General features: G+C 29.0%; 1 protein-coding gene across 1 annotated transcript in view; it reads right to left on the bottom strand.

The window, feature by feature from the left end:
• Positions 1 to 23,029, bottom strand: part of LOC111620711 (vascular endothelial growth factor receptor 1-like) — a gene marked incomplete at its 5' end in the record, with an annotated part of 62,569 nt that overhangs the window by 12,470 nt on the left and 27,070 nt on the right. Inside the window, 7 exons of the mRNA XM_023362699.1 lie at positions 764 to 868; positions 3,410 to 3,560; positions 10,409 to 10,533; positions 10,630 to 10,926; positions 16,793 to 16,951; positions 18,434 to 18,595; positions 22,321 to 22,650. Coding sequence (XP_023218467.1) covers positions 764 to 868; positions 3,410 to 3,560; positions 10,409 to 10,533; positions 10,630 to 10,926; positions 16,793 to 16,951; positions 18,434 to 18,595; positions 22,321 to 22,650 — 1,329 coding nt within the window. The remainder of the gene's footprint in view (positions 1 to 763; positions 869 to 3,409; positions 3,561 to 10,408; positions 10,534 to 10,629; positions 10,927 to 16,792; positions 16,952 to 18,433; positions 18,596 to 22,320; positions 22,651 to 23,029) is intronic.

Raw genomic sequence — 23,029 nt, 5'->3', positions numbered from 1 at the left:
TGAACAATAATCCACTTTTAACTATGTAAAATAAATACTATTTTTCAGCTATTGCAAATTTAATATAAATAGAAAAATACATTGTTTATTCTCCAATATTTTTGTTCATTGACAATATTGTAAATATATAAACCTAAGAGGAGCAAATTACAACTTAAAAACAAAGAAATGTAAAAAAATGAAAAAATAAATAACTATAGCAGGTATACTATACATTTTTTCAAAATTCAATCTAAGAAAATTTATATTTTTGAATTTTCCTTCAATTTATATTTTTTGTTATGACACATAAATGCTCTTTCTAAAAAAATTACTGTCACTATATATATAAGATGACTGAACATATAGTATTATTTTTACTAAACACCCGCAAGTACTACGTACTGCAGTTATGTAGTGCTATGTACAATGGTTATAAATACTTTTTTAATGCTATCTGCAAGTGTGGCACATCAGCATGGTCCAGCTGAAAAAGAGCTCTGAAATGCACTATCATACTATTTGGATTTTAAAATCAAATCAAATAATTTCATATTATTTTATCGCAAGTTTTTGAAAAAAAATAAACATTTATAGGTTTTACTAATCATTATTTAGTTTATTGAATGGTATAAGTTATATTTAGAAATAATCAAACCAGCTATACTATTTTGTTCAATTTCAGATCAAGTCTGTTTTCAATAATTTTTTTATGTCACAATACAAGTGAAAATATTAATTATCAAGATTTATTATTTTACAAATGTAATTAAACATTAATTACCTTTAAGCATTTTCACAGCAACAGTAGTAGATGTTTCACCATCTTCAATTCCTATTGCTTCTGCTTTCACTACTCTTCCAAAGGCACCTTGTCCTAAGGTCTTTCCTTGTGTAAATTTAAATTATTATTATTATTATTATTATTATTATTATATTATTATTATTAAATATAATTACAAAATAAAAATATTTTAGTCTTTACTTATCTGTACTATTAACTAGTACACAGAAAAATAATTCTCCTATCCTTTCTGACTTATGGAGGCTAAAAAATTGCAAGTCACTAATCCATTTACTCAAAACAGAATAAGGACTGGTATAAAAAAAGCAAAAACAAAACAGGTTAACTTTGAAAGAAAAAATTTTTTTTTATCATTTTACACCATTATTACTTTACAGAATTATTTTTCCATGTACTAGTTAATAGTACAAATAAGTACAGACTGATTATCTGACTACATTGGTTTTTTAAATATTGAATTTTTATTAATAATACTTGATCTTTTGCAAAATTTGCAGTTACACTTTATAAATTAATTACAGCGTACATAAAAAGTAAATACAAAGGAGAATTAATAAGAAATTCTCTTAATATATTACTGAATANTAAGTACAGACTGATTATCTGACTACATTGGTTTTTTAAATATTGAATTTTTATTAAAAATATGTTAAAATAAATGAAGTCTAAAATGCTTGATTGTAAATATTTCCAGTTGTAATCCAAGACCATTAAAATATTATTTAAATCACATAATAGATTTCTCTGGACTATGATTGTTAAATATAACATTTTTAATCTATTTAATGGAGAAGGATATGCAATGAAAAACAATTATGTCAGAATAACAAATCTTTCAGGTGCATCTCTACAATGTAAGATTCAACAGTATTATCCAATTTTCTCTTTCAATCTAATATGTAAAGAAGAAAGTTAGTTTGTTCTTTATACATTTCAACATGGTTTGATATAATATTTCAGATCAATTGCTAATTGAGGAATTATTCAATGGTCATGGTTGCAAGTTTTTGGAATATAGTAATGCTTTGATACCTTTTAATTAAAATAAAAAGTAATCAAATAACTTAAAAAAACATGCATTTGATTAAAACACAATCTGTATTTGGTAAAATTTCAAGCAAGATGTTGAGAACAGAAATTAATTTTATTTCTGCTCTCTATGGTTTAGACTCTTACTAAAATTTTAATATTTAATAAAATTATCTATAAATATCACACAATTAAAAATCAAATTTCCACTCCATCAAATATAAAAATATTAGGAATATTGAGACTAAGCTGGCTGCTATTACCTCTGGCAGGGCTGATGAAAGGGTTAAAAGCTGAAGAAAACTTAAGTGCCCAGCTCGTAATGATTCTTCCTCTATAAAATTATTACTACTTTTACTAACAGAAAATAAAATCTTTAACTGTGTTTCATTATTAATAAAGAAACATTCTATATATTTCATTTGTTCAAAAAAAAAAACAAAATGGGTGAAGAGGTCCATGAAGAAGAGGCAAAGAGTTTGTATGGCATTCAGGTGTAGGAACTCCAAGCTCCATATAAACTCTTGACAGACCTAACCTCTGATACTTCACTCTATTACATATGTTCTTAATCACAACCAATGTTGTCCATACTAGCAAATCTGTACTGGCAAGCATAAGCAGTAAACACATAATAGAATACACTTTGCCTACAAGTGCCAATACTAGTAATACTGCCAAACAAAAATAACTGTGATTTGGCAAAACCTTAGATGAATTAAGGTATCTTTAGCATCTTAGTAACTGCATTATATAAAGTCAATCTGGAAGACTTCATCATCAATATTATATTTTCAAGAAGAAAAATTGGTTCATGGCACATATTTATCCTACTATTATAAGAACTTTGTATTTATGAACATTTTAATAATACTAGTGTGGCTTGATTGAGCCTTGTTGTTCTTTTTTTTCTCCTTATACCATCTTCCTACTATGAGACTTTACTTCCGGCTTTTGTCCTGTGACCACACCGTGATTGGGTGACACAGTGTCTGATCTGTTTAGAGAACAAAAAGTTTGACACCTGATTGGTCAAAAAGGGTACTGGCAGTGGACTGTGCAAGATTCGAAAAAAGAGAGGATTTATTCTTTAGAAGAGAGCCGAAAGGAGACATACATGTTGACTAGTATAGAAGGAAGTTACGACAGAACAATCTGAGGTTTTTTTTTTATTTATCACCAGTCACCCCTTTGAACCATTTCCTTCTCTAGAAACTTTAATAATCCTATGATTCTTAATATCTTCCCCTTAGCTTTGGGCCCAGTTACTTGTATAGATTAGTTAAATTAGACCTAAGATGGACTAGTTCTTTGTTCGTCGGTACTTGGGAACCCATCCATTGTATCTCTTACCATCGGTCCCAATTAATTTTGTAAATTCATGGTTCCTAAGCATGAATGATTACTTCTTCAAAATTTTAGTGGTTTTTTTTTGGTGATTAGTGAAGATTAAACATATTTATCAATGCCAAGTGATTCCCCGGTTTCAGTTATTTATTACTTGGTAACAGCAGAAATAAATAAACATAAATATAAAAAACAACTTTGGATTTTCTTTGTATGGTTTTTGTTTATAATACAGTAGATATAACATACCTAATTTTAAACGCTCTTTGGGAAATTCCCATCTGTGATCATAAGGCAATAATTCAACTTGATCTTCTAAAGACATTTCAGGATTAAACATTTCTATTTGGCCTTTATCAAACAATACTTTACTTAAGAATTCCATTTCTTTTTTTTCTTTCTGGAAATAAAAAATTCTTACTATTTTTAACATTATTTCTTAAAGCTTAAATTTAAAACCTAATATTAAACAATCATGTTTTCATACAAAGTTTTTAATTTACTTGTAGTTTTAAAAAGATAATTACAAGAATATTTATAGCAACTAATCTCAATGACCTGCAATGCTTAATAGGTTTAGATATTAAAATATTCTTTTAATCACTATGTAATATGGATTCGTAAAAATAAGCTAGCCACTGTAGTTACTCATCTGAATTAATCAATGCATCTTTAACAAATGTTTTAACCCAGTTAAAGATCTATTTTTCAAGCATAAACAATTGAAAGTAGAATACCATTATGTCAAATTAAACTGTCTACTAAAAGCTGGAATTTTTTGGTAAAATTATACAGACACACTTTTCATACTTTAAATACTTTTCATACTCATACCAAAATTCACAAATGAATCTCTCTCTCTACTAACTGTATGAATGTTCTCTTTCATTGTCTCTTTGAACACCATCAAAAAATAATTTCACCGGTGGAGGTGACCTTCCATTAGAGGCTACTATTCCCAGCCTCAACGTGTAAAATATTAAGAAAGGTTCCACCTGGAGACTTTAAAAATTATACATTTAATAAAATATTTTAGCTGAAACAGTCCCAGTTAAAATATTTTATTACACTTTTCATACATTTTTATCATTCACTTAATAGTTTGAACAAACATTTTCAACCTAGTTCACAAGCCTGCTTCAGATTAGATGCCATCCAAATACAAAGGAGTTATGTTGTATTCTAAAGTGGAATAATTCAAAGATGCAATGATGTTAGTTAAAATTCTTACATTGTAATTCAACGTTTATAAATTGAAATAAAAATTAAATAACCTTTTAAGTGTGTTTGTGATTCATCCCAGTATTGTGAAGAAGGTAATTTTAATAATAAAATTAATTTTTGATAATATAAAATAACTTATAATAAATATTAAGCATATGGAAGTGGATTGTTAATGAAAAATTGCTGTCTGATATAAGTATGTTCAGAGAGTAATACTTGCCGCACTTGCTATATGTTGATGCTTTTTCTGTTAATGCAAAGCCCTTGACTTGCTGCTTCGTATAGGTCGGTGGCTTCAATTACTCTTAATTTTTGTGTATAGAATATTTGGCATCTCCCAACATTGAGACACCCTGGGCTCGCTTCCATATTAGGCTAAGGCAGTGTTATAATAACCTTTAAGGACATCATACTTATGCTCCTTCAACCTGGCCTCTATCAATCTGTTAGTTGAGTCTATATATGTTAGGTATACACTGAATGTAGAATCTTCTAGAGGTATGGTGTATGTCCAAGGGGTTTTTCTCATTTATATGATCTTTTTCATTGGTTAACAACCTGAATATTAATATAAAGAAATTGCTTTTTAGCCCTTGGTATAATTAAATTAATTCAAAATTGGTTATTTCATGTTAATTACTCATGAAATTAATTTTAATGTATGCTCCTTTTTGTTTTATTAAATGTACTCTAATGATACCTGGTTGTTTGTGGTTATTATCACTGGTATGAAAGTCCTTATTATCTACCTCACATTAGTAGATTTGTAATTAATTTAACCTGAATATTGTTAGAGTTCTTTTAAACACTTTATCTATTTGTATATCTTACTATTCTAGAATATATTTTGTATAACTTAGTGTCAAATTCAAATCTGACATATTTGCCATCTGTTTTTTTTGTTTTGTTTCCTTATCTGACTTATTTTTAAACTTTTAGCTAAGTCAGTAATTAATTTTAAAATTTTAGTCTGAAATGGTAGTTAGTGGATTTATGTAAAATAATAGTAAAGTTACAAAAAATTCCTGTGCAACATCTATTTATACACAAGATACATTGACAATAATTTAATACAGTAAAGCGTCGTTTATCCAAATCAATTGGGGACTGGGGTTGTTTGGATAACTTATTTTTCGGATAACCGATTATGTACGAAAAAATATATTAACCTATCCAGTGTTGAAATTTTTCTCCATTGCGTGTCGCTTTGCGTTGAATTTTCGTTGATGTTAAGCCTAACGAAGACTATTGTATCGTTAAAAATTATTTTTTTATTTTGTACAAACAAAATCAATATATTGAAAAATATAAAAACAATAAAAAATTATACTTCAGAAGTTAATATAGTATCAAAAACGTAAAATATTGGAGTAGCCCAAGATATAGCCAAAGATTGCAGTGCCACAGCACTAGCTAAAATTTAAATTTGCCGACTGGAATTCTTTCGGATAAATGACGCTCTACTGTAATTTGGAAATCAAAACCAAACATAGAAAATCTGTTGCAAACTATTATTAGCAATAATTATGGTTTGAAACTAGTACTAGATCACTCTGAAAAAACCACAGTACACTATCTAAAACCAAAGTACACTATCTAAACCCAGAAATAGGCGTCTCTGAAAACAAAATACTCAGAACACATAATATGCCTAATGTATATAGGCTCAGCTAACAGATCAATAGAAGCCAGATTGAAAGAGCATAAATATGACATCCTATAAATAAACCTTTAAAATACAGTAAAGTCTTTTTATTACAGCAACTAACATTTTTGGTCAGTTAACTGACCTTCATCGGGAAAGAATCAAAAAAAATTGCCATAATAAAAAGCCAAACCTTAAAAACCTTTAAAATGCAATTTATTTATTTGTAAGTGCAGTTAGAGAAGAGTGTATGACATCCTTAAAGGCTACTATAACACTGCCTTAGTCCAATACGCAAGTGAGCTCAGGGTGTCCCAGTGTTGGGAAGATGCCAAATTGTTAAGAAAAATATTCAATACATAAAAATTAAGAGTAATTGAAGCCATGTTTGGACTGTTTCTAACCTGAGGCAGGCTTGTAAATTGGTTCTGAAAATTGTATGTTCCTTGGACCAAGCATAAAATTGCTATTGAAAACTTATCTCATAGGAACATGCCTCTTGATGGAAAAATTGGATTTTTATTTTCTATTTTTTACAAAGGATTTGCATTTTGGACCAAAATGTGGCTGAAAATGTTTGTTTGAAGTATTAGGTGAATGCTGGAAATGTATGAAAAGTTGTTTGTATGATAATCCCAGTATGAAGAATAAAAGAAAATGAGATAGACTAAACAAGCAGTGAAAGCAGGCAGTGAAAGTGGACTGTGACTGCAGCAGTTTATGCAAAAGACTAAGGAGATATTGCTAGACAGAAGGTATGATGTTCTCATCTCTGCTGTTAACACACATGTTGGTAACAGTGTGGTTATAAATTTCACACTTCTTTAGAAAGCTGAAATCTCTCTAGCATGGAAGGTTGAGAGAGGGTTCTGATGTTTTTGGCCACCTATCAATCTACCTTTGTGTCAGGAAGTTATGCAAAAGAAAATAAAACAGGAATATCTGCTAGTGTTAATATTGTCTTCAAGCTTTGATTGGGTGATCTTGAAGCATATCTGACATGCTGTGTTTATGGACATACTAAAACAACAGCATACTAACCCATAGTCCAATTATCTTCAAACAAAATAAATAAAATATTTTTGTTTTCATTAGTCAAATGAAATCTTTATCAGGTCACTCAACTAGTTAGAACTGACATTTGGGAGAACACCATTACAAAAACCTTCTTAAAAACAATAATTTATAAAATATATAAATTATTGTTTTATTAGTTGCTGAGGGCATTTATTAAAAATGTTCATTTTTAATAAACTCCCTCAGCAACTAATAAGGTGTTGGTTACTGGATTTATAAAATATGTTCAAATCTAAAGAAATATAGCAAATTATAAATAAGAAATTTTCTAAAATTGTATTTGTAACAATTATAAAAATTTATAAAGGACCATAAAGAGTTTACAAAAGATAACAGTGAGAGAGAGAAAGAGAGAAAAAAAAACTGGACTAACTCCTTTGAGAGATGCAAATTATTCCAAAAAAAATGTTTAATTAATGTGTAATGTTTAGGCCAATGGTTCTTAACCTTTTTGAAGTCACAGAGGCATTTTGAATATAAAAAACTTTGCAGAACGCCAAAATCACTAAGGTCATAAAATAACAACAATAATAAGCATGAACATATCTTTTTATTAAAAATTATAGATTAGAGATTACATAACAGTAAAAAAAAAGTATTAATTTAAAAAATATATTACATTTGTAAAAATGGTAAATAAAGTAACTTATAAAAATGGAAGTTTTTAAAATGAATTTTAATGCAATATCTGAGCTTGTTGGCTTCTGCAGATTTCAGCAATATTAGGTCTAATATGTGATATAGAAGAAAAATGAGGACAGGTATATTAGTTAGTCTTTCACGTTTTTTATTTTTTATGTTGATCAACGTTGAGAAACCGAGCTCACACAAATATGTTGTTGAAAACTAACAAAATTTTTAGTTCCTTCATGGAGAGGGCTGGATTTTCGGCTTGAACAAAAATCCTAAAATCTTCAAGACTTATTTTAGAGAATTTCATTTTTAAACTACAATCCATTGACAAGGTAACAAATTGCTCTTCTTGTAACAAAAATTCACAACTCAAAGTATCAATTGTGCCAAATAGATTTCATATCCAGTTGTAATTTTCTATATTGAAGGAAGAAGAAACTTCCAATAGTGTTAAGTGTTCTGTTTTAACAAAAATAATTCCCTGGACAATTTTATTATGAAGCAAAGGAAACATATCTACTGCATTTTTTTTGTCTGCTTTGTAAACCGCACACTTCCAATTTACAATGCTAATGATTCTTAAATTATAGTTTCCTGCCATTGGGTTGAATGGAAAATTTACAGTATTTTTAACAGCTGTCGTTACTTAACATAGATGTGTGATTTAATTATAACAGCTGTACAATTTAACATTTTGTTGCTAATGTGAAATTGTATTCTTTGTTTAGAAGGGTGTTTTAACATTTTTACTTCACATTTTGTTTGAATAAAATCAAGTCTAAATGTCTTCGAATAAAAAGCATATTGGGCATATGCTTTATGAGTTTCAGAAAGGATATAACACCATACAAACAATAAATCATATTCATAATGTGTATGAAATAGTCTGGCACTTTCATAATTTCACAGCGCACTTGAAACAAGTTTGTGGAACACTAGTTAAGAACCACTGGTTTAGACTGATGATAAGAAGCAATTTGAATGGGACAGTACTGTACTTTTATTTTGTTGTCCCAGCCATCTGGTCATTTTAGTAAAGTTTTCACTTTTGTCCCATTTTTTGAAAACCAAAAATCTTACTGTTAGTTCTCTAGTTTGTATATTAAACACATTTGTATATTGTATTCCAAACTTATGGTTGTTAGAAAATACTAGATACACACACTGTCAGATGGCATTAAAATCTTTTTTTTTTTATATAATGCAAGTACTTTCAATGATACAAAATCATTGTTATCAAGCTAATGAATGTTTCAAATCTGGAACAGAACATCACTATGTGTAGTAATTCATTCCAAATATGTGCAGTAATGTTCCAAATTCAAAACATTTGTTAGCCCAATGACGATGATTTAGTATTGCCGAAAGTACTTGTGTTATAAAAAAAGATAATAACACCATCTGACAGTATGTATCTAATATTATATCTAATTGGCATGAAGTTTGAATTAGTATTTGTTTAGAAAATGTTTATTATGCATCAACAGGGACATAAATTTAAATAGCTACTGTTAAGGAAGAAATGGAATAAAATATAGATTACAGAATAGTTCAATGAACTTAAGGAACACATTACACAAACAGATGAAATTTGATAATTTGACCAATGGGTACTAATAAAGAAAATAATGACCAAATACTTGAAGAAATTGGAAGAAGAAAAAAATCAATTTAGCTGATGAATGGATCAAAATATTTAATGAAATGAATGAAAAGGATCTCAAATTCCAAGATTTTAAGAATTTGATAAAATTAGTTGATTTTTTAGGAAACAAAGCAGGAAGCATGATTTTCAGATAAACTATTTTAAGGAAACATATCTACTGCATTTTTTTTTGTCTGCTTTGTAAACTGCACACTTCCAATTTACAATGCTAATGATTCTTAAATTATAGTTTCCTGCCATTGGGTTGAATGGAAACTTCACAGTCGATTTTATGATAAAACTGCAATCAACCAGAACTTAAACAAAATAAGTTTAGCTGAAAATCATGCTTAGCTTGGCTCTAAGAATCTTCTGCACCAACCTATTAAATCTGATATCATATCCTAATAATGAAAAAGTGATATTTTTATTATATTTTCAAAACCAAAAACTTTTAGAAAAATTTATATATTCTTTTCTTATGTTACCAAATAAATATCATTAATAATGTGCTAATAATTTGTCAATAATGTTCATCTACATTTCTTGACAAAATTTTAATAAGAAAGCCTGTATTCATCACATGTGGCTCTCCCACCCTTGGCTACTTTATTATTATTGGCTACATTATTTATTATTTTTGCTAATTTTTTTTAATAAAATTAAATTTTTTAAATGTTATCTGTTAACTTTATTTCTTTTTATTAGGATTTCTTGTGAACTTTCATCCCATTTTTATATTGAAAAAATTATGGTACATCTAATCATAATAAATGGGCAATTCATTAAATTTTTTATTAGTAATATCATGTTTCTTAAGTCTGAATTGACACTATTGATTATAAAAAAAATAGAAAATAAATAGTTTTAAATTGAATACTATGAATATTATAACTGAAAATTCCAGTCAAACAGCATTTACAACGTTTAATAAACTAGAATTTTTCTTATAAAATAAATATAATGAATCTAAGTCAAATGCCATACATAATATAAAACTGAAGTATCTAAAATAATTATTTACCTTTTCTCTGCAAACTTTCTTTATTAACATGAAAGTCAAAAAAAATAAAACTAAAACGAGTATTATAACAAAAATTATGATAGAGAGCTCAGTAATAGTCATCTTCTGAGATAAACGAAGTTCTTCTAAAAAAAATTAATAGAATTTTCATTAAAATGTTAAATTTCTAAGAATTAAGTTAAAAGTATTATATCATCTTAATTTCAAGATAAAATCTAAACCTTTTTTAACGTGTAATGTACTTTCTTCAAATATAATTCCTCCTTTATTTTCGGCCTCACAACGATACGTGCCAGCATCTCTTTCCACCACTCTGTTTATGGTAAGCTTTTGAAAATTATCGGTCAATTCAACTCCCGATATATTTGAATCGTCAAATACGTCTCCGTCTTTATACCAAGTAATTTTTGGAAACGGAACACCTTCCACGTAGCAAAGAAATTCATAATGCATTGTATTCGGAACCGATATCATTGTTTTATTCATGTTTGTTTTTACGAATGACGGCTTCTCGATACCTGAAAAAATAATATAATTTTCAATTTTTGCAATANATGCAATGAGTTCTTATTACATCAATATGTATATGATTCTTCATTGTGTTAATAAATATATTTTATGTAATTAAAAAAATTAAATTGATTTGAATTAAAATATCAACTATTGAAGAAATATCTAATTTTCAGAGTTTTGATAATCTTCAAAATGCCAAAAAAAGAGAAGGGATTGAATTTGATGAAGATGTTATCTGTGATGTTTGCCGTTCTGTAAGTTAAATAATTATTTATACAAAATTTATACAGTTATAAATTTACATGTCATCTAAAATACTACGCACACTGAAAGAAATAGCGGATGGTATTTCCAACATTAGTACACGACCACACCGAAACAAGAAACTTAGAAAATACCGTGTTCGTAACTAATCTTTAATTATTTCTATTCAGACTAATTCAGTACCAAATAATAGGGAACAAGCATTGTATCAGTTTCAGAAAGAATAAATTCATGATAATCTTAATAATCAGCAATTACACAAGGTTGAAATATAGGTAGATTCATTTACATAAAATAGAATATGTATTCTTACAAATTTACTAACGTTTAATCATACTTTTTTTAGTTAAACTTAACTTATGAATAAAAATTTGATGTTATATCTCATAACTTAGTTCTAAACTATTGCTATTCAGTGTTCCAATCAGGATTTCGTATAACAGGCATAGCCAGAAGGTTGCATATGACATTGTTTTTGGACAATTATGGATAAATACTTCTTGTTGAAATGCAAACAATTTATAATTTCCAGATATAGCAATATAAATTCTATATTTTCCACTATGAAATCACTTAACTATCACTATATATTGTCGCTGCTGTGCTATCGAGAACATTTGGTCATCTTTGTTTCCGATTGCAGCACAATGAAAAGTGCACAGAATGAGAAACATAAGAAAGCAGAACATGCTATTTACATTGACAATCATATTTATGCTATGTTGTTATTTAGAAACTATTTTGTTATTTCGTAAAAAATTTCAGTTATGTGCAAAGCATACATGCCAAAGAGAAGAGAACCTTACGATTTGTATAATGAATGGAAATAAAATGATTTTTTATGGTAAATGATAAATGATGCTGTTTAGTTTTTACCTTAGTGTGTTCACTAGAAAGAGCTCACCATTGGGTGGTAATTGACATTTATCATCAATTACCACCAAATAAGTAAATCTATGTTTTGCAACATTTTGTTAATCCACTGTTATAACACTATTTTATAGAAGAAAAAAAATGTGATGGCAGATCATTAGTCTTTTGATTCATCAAAGTAGATCACATGCCATTATAAGCCTGACATATAGCATTCTTTATTCAAACTGAAAATATTCATTTTATATGCTTGTTAATATGTAGAAAATATTATGCTTTTTAAACTATACTATATTCAGTCATAAACAGTTAATCTTCATTTGTGTAAAACACACAAAAATAACTGAATTTTTATTACTAATTCATTAAGAGAATTAAAATGTATTTGTGCATGTACAGGTATACCTCGCCTTACATCGTTAATTGGTTCCAGGAAAACGACGTAAGTCGAAAAACGACGTAAGTCGAATTTACTTCTCCGAATCTACTTGTCACTAGGCTAAACCATTAATTATTATTCCCTTTTCTGTATTTTATTTATTAATGCATTTTTAATAATATATGGTTAATAAGGATCTATTTTAAGCTTACAAACAAATAAATTTTAGTTTTTAATATAGTACAGAAAAAAGTATTCTAAATTTACGAATGCGTGTACTGTAAATACAGAACATATACTCGTATATATTTTAATATGATTTTATGTGCTTTAAACGTTTTTCTAGTGATATTACGACTTCAATATTTGTGGCGGACGGACGTAAAGTCGAATAAAATGACTTAAACTCGATTTTTATTTTTCCATATACTTTTTTGACAAACGACGTATAATCAGGAACGACGTAAGTCGAAACGACGTAAGTCGAGGTATGCCTGTAATAGACTATTTATCTGATTAGCCAACTTTTTTTGTAAATCATCAACACATCCTAGTAAGATGACCAAGACAAAACCAGGTGAGAAGGGTTTTGTCTTGGTCATCTTAAAATAGTTCTAGCTACAAATGCATAGACATCCTAGCAAGCCTTAGTGCTTCATAAGTTATTAGAATTATATTTAAAATTAGAATTTCTGTTGATTTTTCTCCATTTGCTCCTTACACACTCTGTAAAAACTCAATACACTTTGTATTACATATTAACCAAACTCATAACACAGACTTTACATAAATCAACAACATAACAGCATTTGACTATAATTCCACCTTTCTATGTAATGATTATCTAAGAATATTTACAAATCAACTGTTGATTTTACAACAAGTTAATTCTTTACAATAAGAGATAAGTAATCCACTATGGAATTTATGCCATAGAATATGTATAGTCTGTGTGCAACTTTCTTAGTAAAATCAACAATGACAACATTAATAACAATTACTTTATATACAAATACTCCACATCTGATAAAAATAATCATTCCTGCTTCGAATCACATCAGCTGTGTTTTCATCTTAAATTCATTTCGACTCCAAACAGCTAAGCTCTTCAAATAGCAAATATACTAAAATATTAGCTCTTAAAATCATCTTCTATGTAACTTTTTCATGTTTACTTTGACTTTTATTATAAATTTATACTCTGTTCAACAAAAGATAAACTTCTCAAAACAATTTTTGATGAGCAAACCTGCTGACATTTAAAACAGATAACTTAATTATAATACAGTAGAGAATGAACTCTTACTCATTTAATTGCTATAAACTCAATTTTGAAAATTAAAATAATTATATATGTTTAAATTCTAACTTGACTTTGTAATGTTATGTTTTGTTTACCTTCTAAAAGCATTCATTATAACAGTATTTTTCAAGCTTTTTCTAATAGTGGCACCCTCAACTTGATCATTTTTTTCTTGCAGCATCCCGTACAGTTTGAAGTGCTACCACCCTTAACCCAAATTACTCAACCAGAACATGTAAAAATTACATATTTAAATAATTCAAATTAAATTTGAATTATTCAAATAAAGTGTATGATGAGACACCATACCTGAGGAAGATCTATTAATCGAGGTCAAAAACATTTTTACTCTATTAAAAATATATTGCTAGAATTAAAAAGGCATGTTTTCTTTTATTTTTTTGGAATATTTTCCAGTGTAGTATATATATCCAATCTGAAATCTCACACAATGTAATGTTATATATATATATATAACATTACATTGTGTGAGATTTCAGATTGGATCCAAAACCCTGAAAATGTACATAAAAATTAAAAGAATAGTTTTAATTTTTGTTATATTCACAAGTGCAAACAATGAAAATTTACAGGTGCTACTTGGGGAAGCAAACAACAGGCTGTCATAAATACAATGAAATGGGAAAGTAAAATAAACTTATGATAAATAAATCAAAAGTCTATTTTACTTTCCCATTTCATTTTAATTAATGGAAGGGAGAAAGTCATAACAGAATTCTTTATTGTCATAATATCAAAACACAATAGCTTTAAAATGTGACAAAAAAGGCTACAGTTCAATAAACAATTCTCATATGGAATCAAAATGAGATATCAAATTGTATTTGAACAATTGGCCTTTCTCGTGCCATTAATCTGAGAGCTGTTACACCTAAAAACAGAGTGGCGGCCAATTGGGAAGAAAAGAAGGAAGTTTTAAACTAATCAGAACTCTATTAATCTGCTAAAATCCTGCAAAAACTGCAGAATCCAGAATACTGGGCTTTTCTCCCACCAGTCTTTCACTTGAACTGTTTCAGTCTGCCTTTCTTCTGTAACTGTTTAAAGTCAGAGTTCTAAGCTTTTATTTTGTGCCTTTGTTTCTGCTTCATCATCTCAACAGAGATCACACAGGACTTTCTCCAGCTCGCCTAATTCATCCCATCCAAATTCCACATCGAGACCAATGCTGCCCGGATATCCATCTCACACATCAAGAGACATACAAATCCACACTTAGAAACATTTACAAGTGATTTTAGATTACAGTATTATTATAAATATTCAATTTAACATTTTGGGTTTTAACATTTCAACATTACATTAAACAGGTTAAAGCTTTGAAGGAAACTTGTTTCACTGTCCACACTCCTACATACTCACTCACACTGCTCATCCATCCTACCGGGGATCAATAATCATATTCTCCCCCTGTCAGCATCCCACAATCATTACCTGTATTATGTTGTGAAAGCAATATACAAAATATATACATTTCTAAATAAAAATTTCTAAAGAAATAAAAACAGCTTCTTAAATCCCCAAACTCTAATATCAACTTTGTACACGTGTTAGAAAGTCCAAAATGTTAAAATGTTGAGCCTAGATTTAGGAAAATAAAAGCAAAAACAATTTTCAGAGAGAATGTTAGTTATCAACCAATGAAGTTTGTCTGCTACATGATTTGAATTTTATAAGGATTTAAAAGGAAGTTTTAAACAAAAAAGATTGTTCTACAAGCAAAGTCTTCTTTGGATTTTATCTAATTTCCAACAATGGATCTCATTGTTGATGGTTCTTGAAATCAATTAATAGTGAGTTATTTATGACTAAGTATAAAGAGACTAAAAAAGTAATTGGAAGGTCATTCATAATTGCTTCCATAATATCCTAGTCAAGAAAGCCTTTTCTTTTTGCAGCAAATTACATTTATTTCTCAATTTATATTCAATTATAGTAGGACTGTTCACACAAAAAAATACTGAAATAACAAGAATAATGTAATGTATAATCTGTAACTGCTAAATTATCATTCATTTCCTAATTAAACATTCTTACTTCTAATAGTATTTTCTATAGTTTTATACTACCATATACAGTAGAACCTCCATTATCCGGACCTTTATTATCCGGATTTTCGATTATCCGGATTGTTCAAAATAAACAAAAATTTTACGAATTTTGGTGATTTGCACTTGGCGAATTACGACACTGTTTATGTACGTGATTGAATGCGTAACTTTTTTGTTTCAACAACGTCTCACCCAGCACAGTGGTCGTAAACTCTTAAATATATTTTACGTAGTGATAAAAATATAACTCGACATACGTATTTATAAATAATTTATATTCAAATTACATCATTTCTATGACCAAGGGCGGCGTAAGGCATGGACGACGTGGGCCACCGCCTATGCCTCGCGGTCCGAAGGGCCTCGCGCCTCGAAGGTTTATGCATTACTTAAAAGCCGCGAACGCGACGAAAAAATTTTACTCGTCATAAAACGATAAATAGTTTGTCAAATTTTTATTCATAAAAATGCAGTTTCAACTGCTTTTTATTTTATAAAATCCGTCTTCTTGCGCCACCAGAGGGCCTTTTAAACAATAGGTAGTCTGTTAGCGTTGGTCAGTAGTAGTCCAAATTCAATACGAACGTTTGTTTCTTGAAAATTTGATCACGATTTAAATACAGTATTTACTTTTAATGTTACCGATATGTCATCGAAAAGAAAACGTGTTGTATTATCAATAAAAGACAAATTAAAGTATTTGTTTCGATTATCCGGATTTTTCCTTATCCGGACTACCTTCATCCCCAATTAGTCCGGATAATCGAGGTTCTACTGTATATAATTTTCTACTTATATATGACCTGTAGAGAATAAATTTGGAAATTTTAATATATAATTATAAATCAGATAAGCACATATTATCTACTCTTCAAAACAATTATACTATGTGATAAAGTAAATAAATATAGCAAAATGAATAAATGATAACTGAAAATGTTTCATGTAATTGAGTAATTTACTAAATTACTATTTCTTACCTCTTACTTCCAAATGAATAACTTTTGTTTCATTCATAAAAGTTTTATTTCTTGGAGCAGCAATACATATGTAAGTGCCATTATTTTGAAAAGTTATAGCATTGAAGTTTAGAATTTCTACTTCAGAATAAACTGTGCTTTCATGAATAACTTCCAAATCTGAAAGAAAAAAATTAATAAAATATATTAATGCTATTTTGTTTTATTTAAAATTATATTAGTCCAATTATAAGATTACCCTGAATACAAGAAAACTTCTATTTTCAATATATAAGGGGCATTCAAATAAAAGTGAGAATTTACCCTAAATTCTGGCAGCACTTTTTGTACACCACCAGCTTTGCTCATATCAGGAACAGATAAGCTCAGACAATTGTAAGGTGTAGTTGTTAGATAAAGTTCTCATGTGGAAAGGGTTGATTTGAGCCTTCTTTGTAATTATTACGTATTTAACCAAAAGGACCCAGTGTGCCATAACTCAATTTTTGACAAGTTAAGGAGATCTGACTGCAGATATTATCAGCGCATGCTAACAGTGTATGGCGAAGAATGTTTATAGAAAGCAACAGTGTTTTGTTGGTTTGTACATTTCAATAGCGGTCAAGCAAGCACAGAAAATCTTCCCTATCTGGGACAGGCAAACAAGAGTATCACTTCTATAAATGTGTCTATTGTGGATGATGCAATAGGAGCATATTGATAGACGTGCTGCAAAGTATTGCAGAAAAATTGAACGCAAGTGTTGGAACCGTGCATGACATCTTGCATTCATATTTGTGCCACAAAGTTTGTACCACTTAGGTTTCCAAATGTCTCTCACAAGAACAATCGGAAGGGCCTACCTTTGGAACATCCACTGCAATATCACCATGAGGAAAATTTTTCTTTCACATATCATTGCTGGCAACAAAACTTGAAGCTACCACTTTGATCTGAAATGTGCCAGATGATCAAACATTCATTTTCTCCTCAGCCATGAAAGATAAAGCAGGTAATTAATGTAAGGAAGGTTCTGCTCATTGTTTTCTTCAATTACCAGGGTCCTTTACTCCTGAAATGGTTACCTCATGATGACACCACCAACACTACCAGACACTGTGAAACTTTGGAGTAATTACATCCCATCATAAAGTCTAAACACCCTGGCAATCTCTCATCTGGTTTGGCTTTGCTGCACGATAATGTACAACCTCATACCCCGCATATAGCCCCAATCTTAGCACAAATCACTTCCACATTTTTGGCTCTCTTAAAAAAACACAGAATGTTGATTTGGATCAGATTATGAGGTTCAAGAAACAGTGAGAACCAAGTTATCTCAGCAGCCAGCCCAATTCTTTGAGGATAGTATTCATCAGCATGTTTAACTTTGACATAAATGTCTCAGTGATTGTGGAGACTTCTTTAGAATAAACACATTTATTATTGTTTTATAGCCTGATTTTCATTTTTATTTGAATGTCTCACATATTTTTTAGAAAAATAAAATAATTACAAGAAAAACTAATTAAAATAATGGTAATTTCTGTAACTCAAAACTTTCTCTCTATAGCTTCCACTTTGAGTTATTGAGAACATACTATATTATATACAGTTTTTACATATATATATATATATATATATATATATATATAAACATACCTAAACTGCTATTTGTACCAAGTTGAATCTCATTATTCATATATTTCCAAATCCAAAAGACTTCTTTATAATGGTAACTGCTGGCCTTACAAGTCATCTGAACTTCATCCATTTCAACTGGATTTTCATTAGATATAATTACTTCAAAACCTTGTCTTGCATCTAAAAATTTGTACATAATAAATTAAAAAAGGATAGTAATAACAGAAAATGTGAAAAAAAATTGAAGAAAGAACTAGTTTACAAATTGAACTGCAGTTGTAAAGAACCAAAAACATACATAATTGAAACAGGTAGACAATTAGATATTCAAATTTAGAAACATATGAAATCAATAAAAAAAAAACCTAATAAGTTCAGCAGTAACTCAAAATTGTAATTTCAAAGGTTATGAAATTATTGAAAATTATAAAAGAACAAAAGAAACACAATAAAATGTACATTGTACAAACATTTAGAAATAATTAAATGAAAAGAAAATACTAAAATCAATGATAATGACAGCTTGAAAACTGATTATAAGTGGCATAAATATCTAAATACAAATGTAAAAAATGATATGAATATAAATATTGATTACTATGTATAAGTCATTGAGAGTGATGACAATATAGTTAAAGAATTAGAAGATTACAATTTCAAGTTCCATCAATATTGTAAGAATAAAAGTAAAATGTAAAAATATAATGCTAAAAATAAAAACAACCAGAGAATTTTTACAAGTGTTCTAAGGTACACTTATACAGTATTTTAAATGTATCAGTTAAAATTATAACTGAGAAGAATACAAATGTAAATAGTATTTTTATGATTAATCAAATAACAATGTAAATTTTTAATATTTATATTTTAAAAAAAATTGTTAGATTATAGGAACTTAATTTTCAAACCAAGACTTCTTAATTGTATGACTGATGAAAACAACAAAAAAAATTAAAATGTACCAAATGTGATCTAAAACATATTAGTTTACTTCAACAATGCATAGCTATGATTTTTTAAAAATTGATTGGTTTTACAGGTAACAATATTCTAACTGAAGAGAGAATGCAAATTCTGAAATGTATTTTAGTTAATATTCATAATAAATATAATTTTAAATTATAGTGTTTTATGATAATCAAAGTTTAATGTTTTAAATATTTGGGTTGCTGGTGTATGATAAGCCTTAATGTATCATTTACAGCTGTTTTTGTTTATGTAAAAACAGATAGTTTAAATATTTTTAGCCATCTTGAAAGGCCTTCATCAGATTATTTCAATCAGAACCATAATGTATTTTTCGTTACTATTCTAACTGATTCTAACTCTCAAGATATAACTTGTAGTGCTATGCTATTATGGGTTGTATAAATTTTGTATTTTTCTGTATTTTTATATATAAATATGTTTCCTTTACTTTGTGTTGGGTTTTAAAATTTGAACGGAACTTTGTGTTTTCCTTTTTTGTGCCCCGGTGTCACCTTTTCTGTGGCGAATCAATTGGAACCTGCTGATTGGTCAGAAAGTGTACCACGTTCTGAAAATGTGCTTCCGAATGGAGGAAGTTATAAATTCGGGTATTTTCACCTGCAGATCGCCTTTTTTCTACCTGTCTCCCTTCTAGACTGTTAAGGAGAGAGTTAAACTTCAAACCGTCGACATGGATGTACGAGACCACCTTCATTCCCATTGACGAGTTAACTCGTCAAGTTTACATAGCGTTACAAAAAACTCAGTCCTTAAGGCCATTTTTGAAATTTTTTTTTTCAATTTTTGGAATGTTTTTTAAATCTCCAAATTTTTTCAAAATTTTTACCCACGCGAAAAAATTTTATCACGATTTTAATCAACCTTTAATGATGCACGCTTCACACTAATTGCTTTTTAATAGTTTTTTAATGGGAGTTTGATATCAAATTTCATTCATTGTTCTGAAGTTGTAGTGCACGGATTTTCCTTCGATAAAGTAGGTCCCCAAATTTTTTCAAAATTTTTTGCCCACGCGAAAAAATTTTATCACGATTTTAATGAGCCTTTGATAAGGCTCAATTAAGGCTTAATTGCTTTTTAATGTTTTTTTAATGGGAGTTTTTTATCAAAATTAATTAATCGTTCTAAAGTTGTAGTGCACCGATTTTCCTTCGGTAAAGTTATTTAAAGCTGCTTTCTGATGTCAAAAACGACCTNTTAAAAAAAATTTTCTGCGCGAAAAAATTTTATCGCGATTTTAAAAAACCTTTAATGACGCGCGATTCACGCTTTACTGCTTTTCAATTGTTTTTTAATGGGAGTTTGATATCAAATTTCATTCATCGTTCCAAAGTTGTAGTGCACGGATTTTCTTTCCGTAAAGTTATTTAAAGCTAGTTTCTGATGTCAAAAACGACTTCCAATAGTTTTTTAATTTTTTTAATTAATAGATTTTATTATACAGTAGAGCCTCGAAAACTCGGCCTAATGTGGACCGAAGGGTGGCCGGGTTTGTGAAAATGCCGGGTTATCAGGAAGAGCGTTAAAAAAATAAGTATGAGTGTTTCCTCAGAAAATACTGTACTCTACTTGTATGTATTGTTTACTTGAGAATACAACAGAGAATAAACTGCCCAAATACCCTTAAACAAAGGAAAAGTACGACCTTTATGAAGGCATAGAACCTTTACTACATGAAGATGAAAATTAATGAATACGCTGTGTACAGTAATTTACCCAATAAGACAGACCTCAGAATAATACTTTATGAGAGCTTTTATACTTTTATAAAGCTGTCTATAATGAAAATTAATTAACTATGGATTTTTTTTGCCCTGCCAGGGTGTGGCCGAGTTATCCGGAGTGCCGAGTTTTCGAGGCTCTACTGTATATATGTTTAATTAATTAGGGGGGGTCAGAAATTGCAATAAAAATTATAATTTTTTAAAAATATTTTAAAATATAGGCCTAGCTAGTATTCACCCTACTTTAAACCCTTGTCCCCCCCAAGACGTCTATGAGAATGTCCCAGGAAATCCAACACCAGATGTTCTCAAGGTCATCCAGCTGTGTAAACAATGACCAGTGTCAAATTTCACAGAAAGGCGAGACAAAGGAAGTTAAACTTTGAAGCTTTTCCTTCAAAATTAACGCATTTCTTTCGTTTTTTCATTTTAAGTATTTTTTATGTTTAATTATAATTAATTACAAATTGATTGGGAATGAAGGAGTTAAAAAAGTAACGTTTCTGCTGGTCTGAGGCAAGCCGTATTCATCTTTGTGAAATTGTTGAGCAACAGCGAAGAATGTGCACATTGTGCTCAAGAATTTCCGGAGGACATTAGTGAGATTTTTATTTTTAATTAATAGAAATTAGTAGATATGTGTTTTATCGCACTTGTAATCAGAGGGCTTCAGTCAACAAATAGAATTATCATTCATGTAAAGTCATGAGTAGGAAGGCAAGAGTGTGTAATATGCAACTGAGAAAAATATTTGTAATTAATTAGAACGCGAAATCGTGTTGTTGCACGGAAGTATTTGTTTGTTGTTCTCTCTTTGGTTTTTTGTGACAGTACTACTCGGTCTCTATAACATATGTATCAAAGCTGACTATATCCTACTGTTGCTAAATTAAACAATTTTGCTTTGTTTTATTTGTCTGGTCAATTGTTAAGTCCTTGCCCTATTACCTTATCAACATACTCGGTATACCCCGATATATCAGAGTTACTACAAATCTCCAGACAGTTAAGTCAAATCGGTAATTCATGGAACTATCATCTTAATAAAATGGAATAATTTTACTGACAATAGAAAAATTTAAACTCTAAGAAAATTAGATATTATAATAAAGTTAGGAAAATAAATAAAAATTTTTTGTACTTAATTAATTTAAATAATACAGGCATCATTATCATCACAATATACCTCACCTGTAACGAAAAAAGATATAGTTTCTTCACTTTCTCCCATATCGTTATTAGCTTTGCATCGATAATATCCCGACTGATTTCCAACAACAATTAAAATATTTCCATTTTTTAACATTGTCGTATTTATTATGTTGGGTAGATTTTTCCCTAATTCTACGTCGATCCATCCTGCCTTATCATTCACTTCACTGAAATTTTTGGGATCGTCACTCTTCTTCCATCGCCACCAAACGTTTGGAAGTGGATATCCTTTTGTATTACAATGTATTTCATATGTACGATTTAATAAATACATTTTTTCATTGCCAGTAATTGTGATTTCTGGTTTACCTAAAAATAGATACATGTAATATTATAATTAGTTAATTAAAACTTGACATACATATTAAAATAGCCTTATTTCTATATTGATTGTCAATTCCTTTTTTATTCACCTAATTTTTAACTGAAATGTAAAAATTTAGTTAAAGTTAATTAACAAATTAATTTCATAAAGCATAAAGTTAGTTGATTTAATTTAACAATACAATTTCTGATAATTTTAAGAACAATACGGTCATTTTCAGTACTTGATTGCTTCTTGCGCTCTTCTATGTTATGTTCTTTAAAACAAGCAATTATTTATTGTGACATTGTCAAAATGCCAGAATGCAATTTTTGATCATATTTTTTAAATTTTATTATTAGCTGTAATTATGGGTCATTTGAT

The sequence above is a fragment of the Centruroides sculpturatus genome, unplaced genomic scaffold, assembly GCF_000671375.1.
Source record: "Centruroides sculpturatus isolate CEXI.00-Female unplaced genomic scaffold, Cexi_2.0 scaffold243, whole genome shotgun sequence".
Lineage (NCBI taxonomy): Eukaryota > Metazoa > Arthropoda > Arachnida > Scorpiones > Buthidae > Centruroides > Centruroides sculpturatus.
Note: the sequence above shows the minus strand (reverse complement) of the source record. Positions and strands in the feature narration are given on the sequence as shown.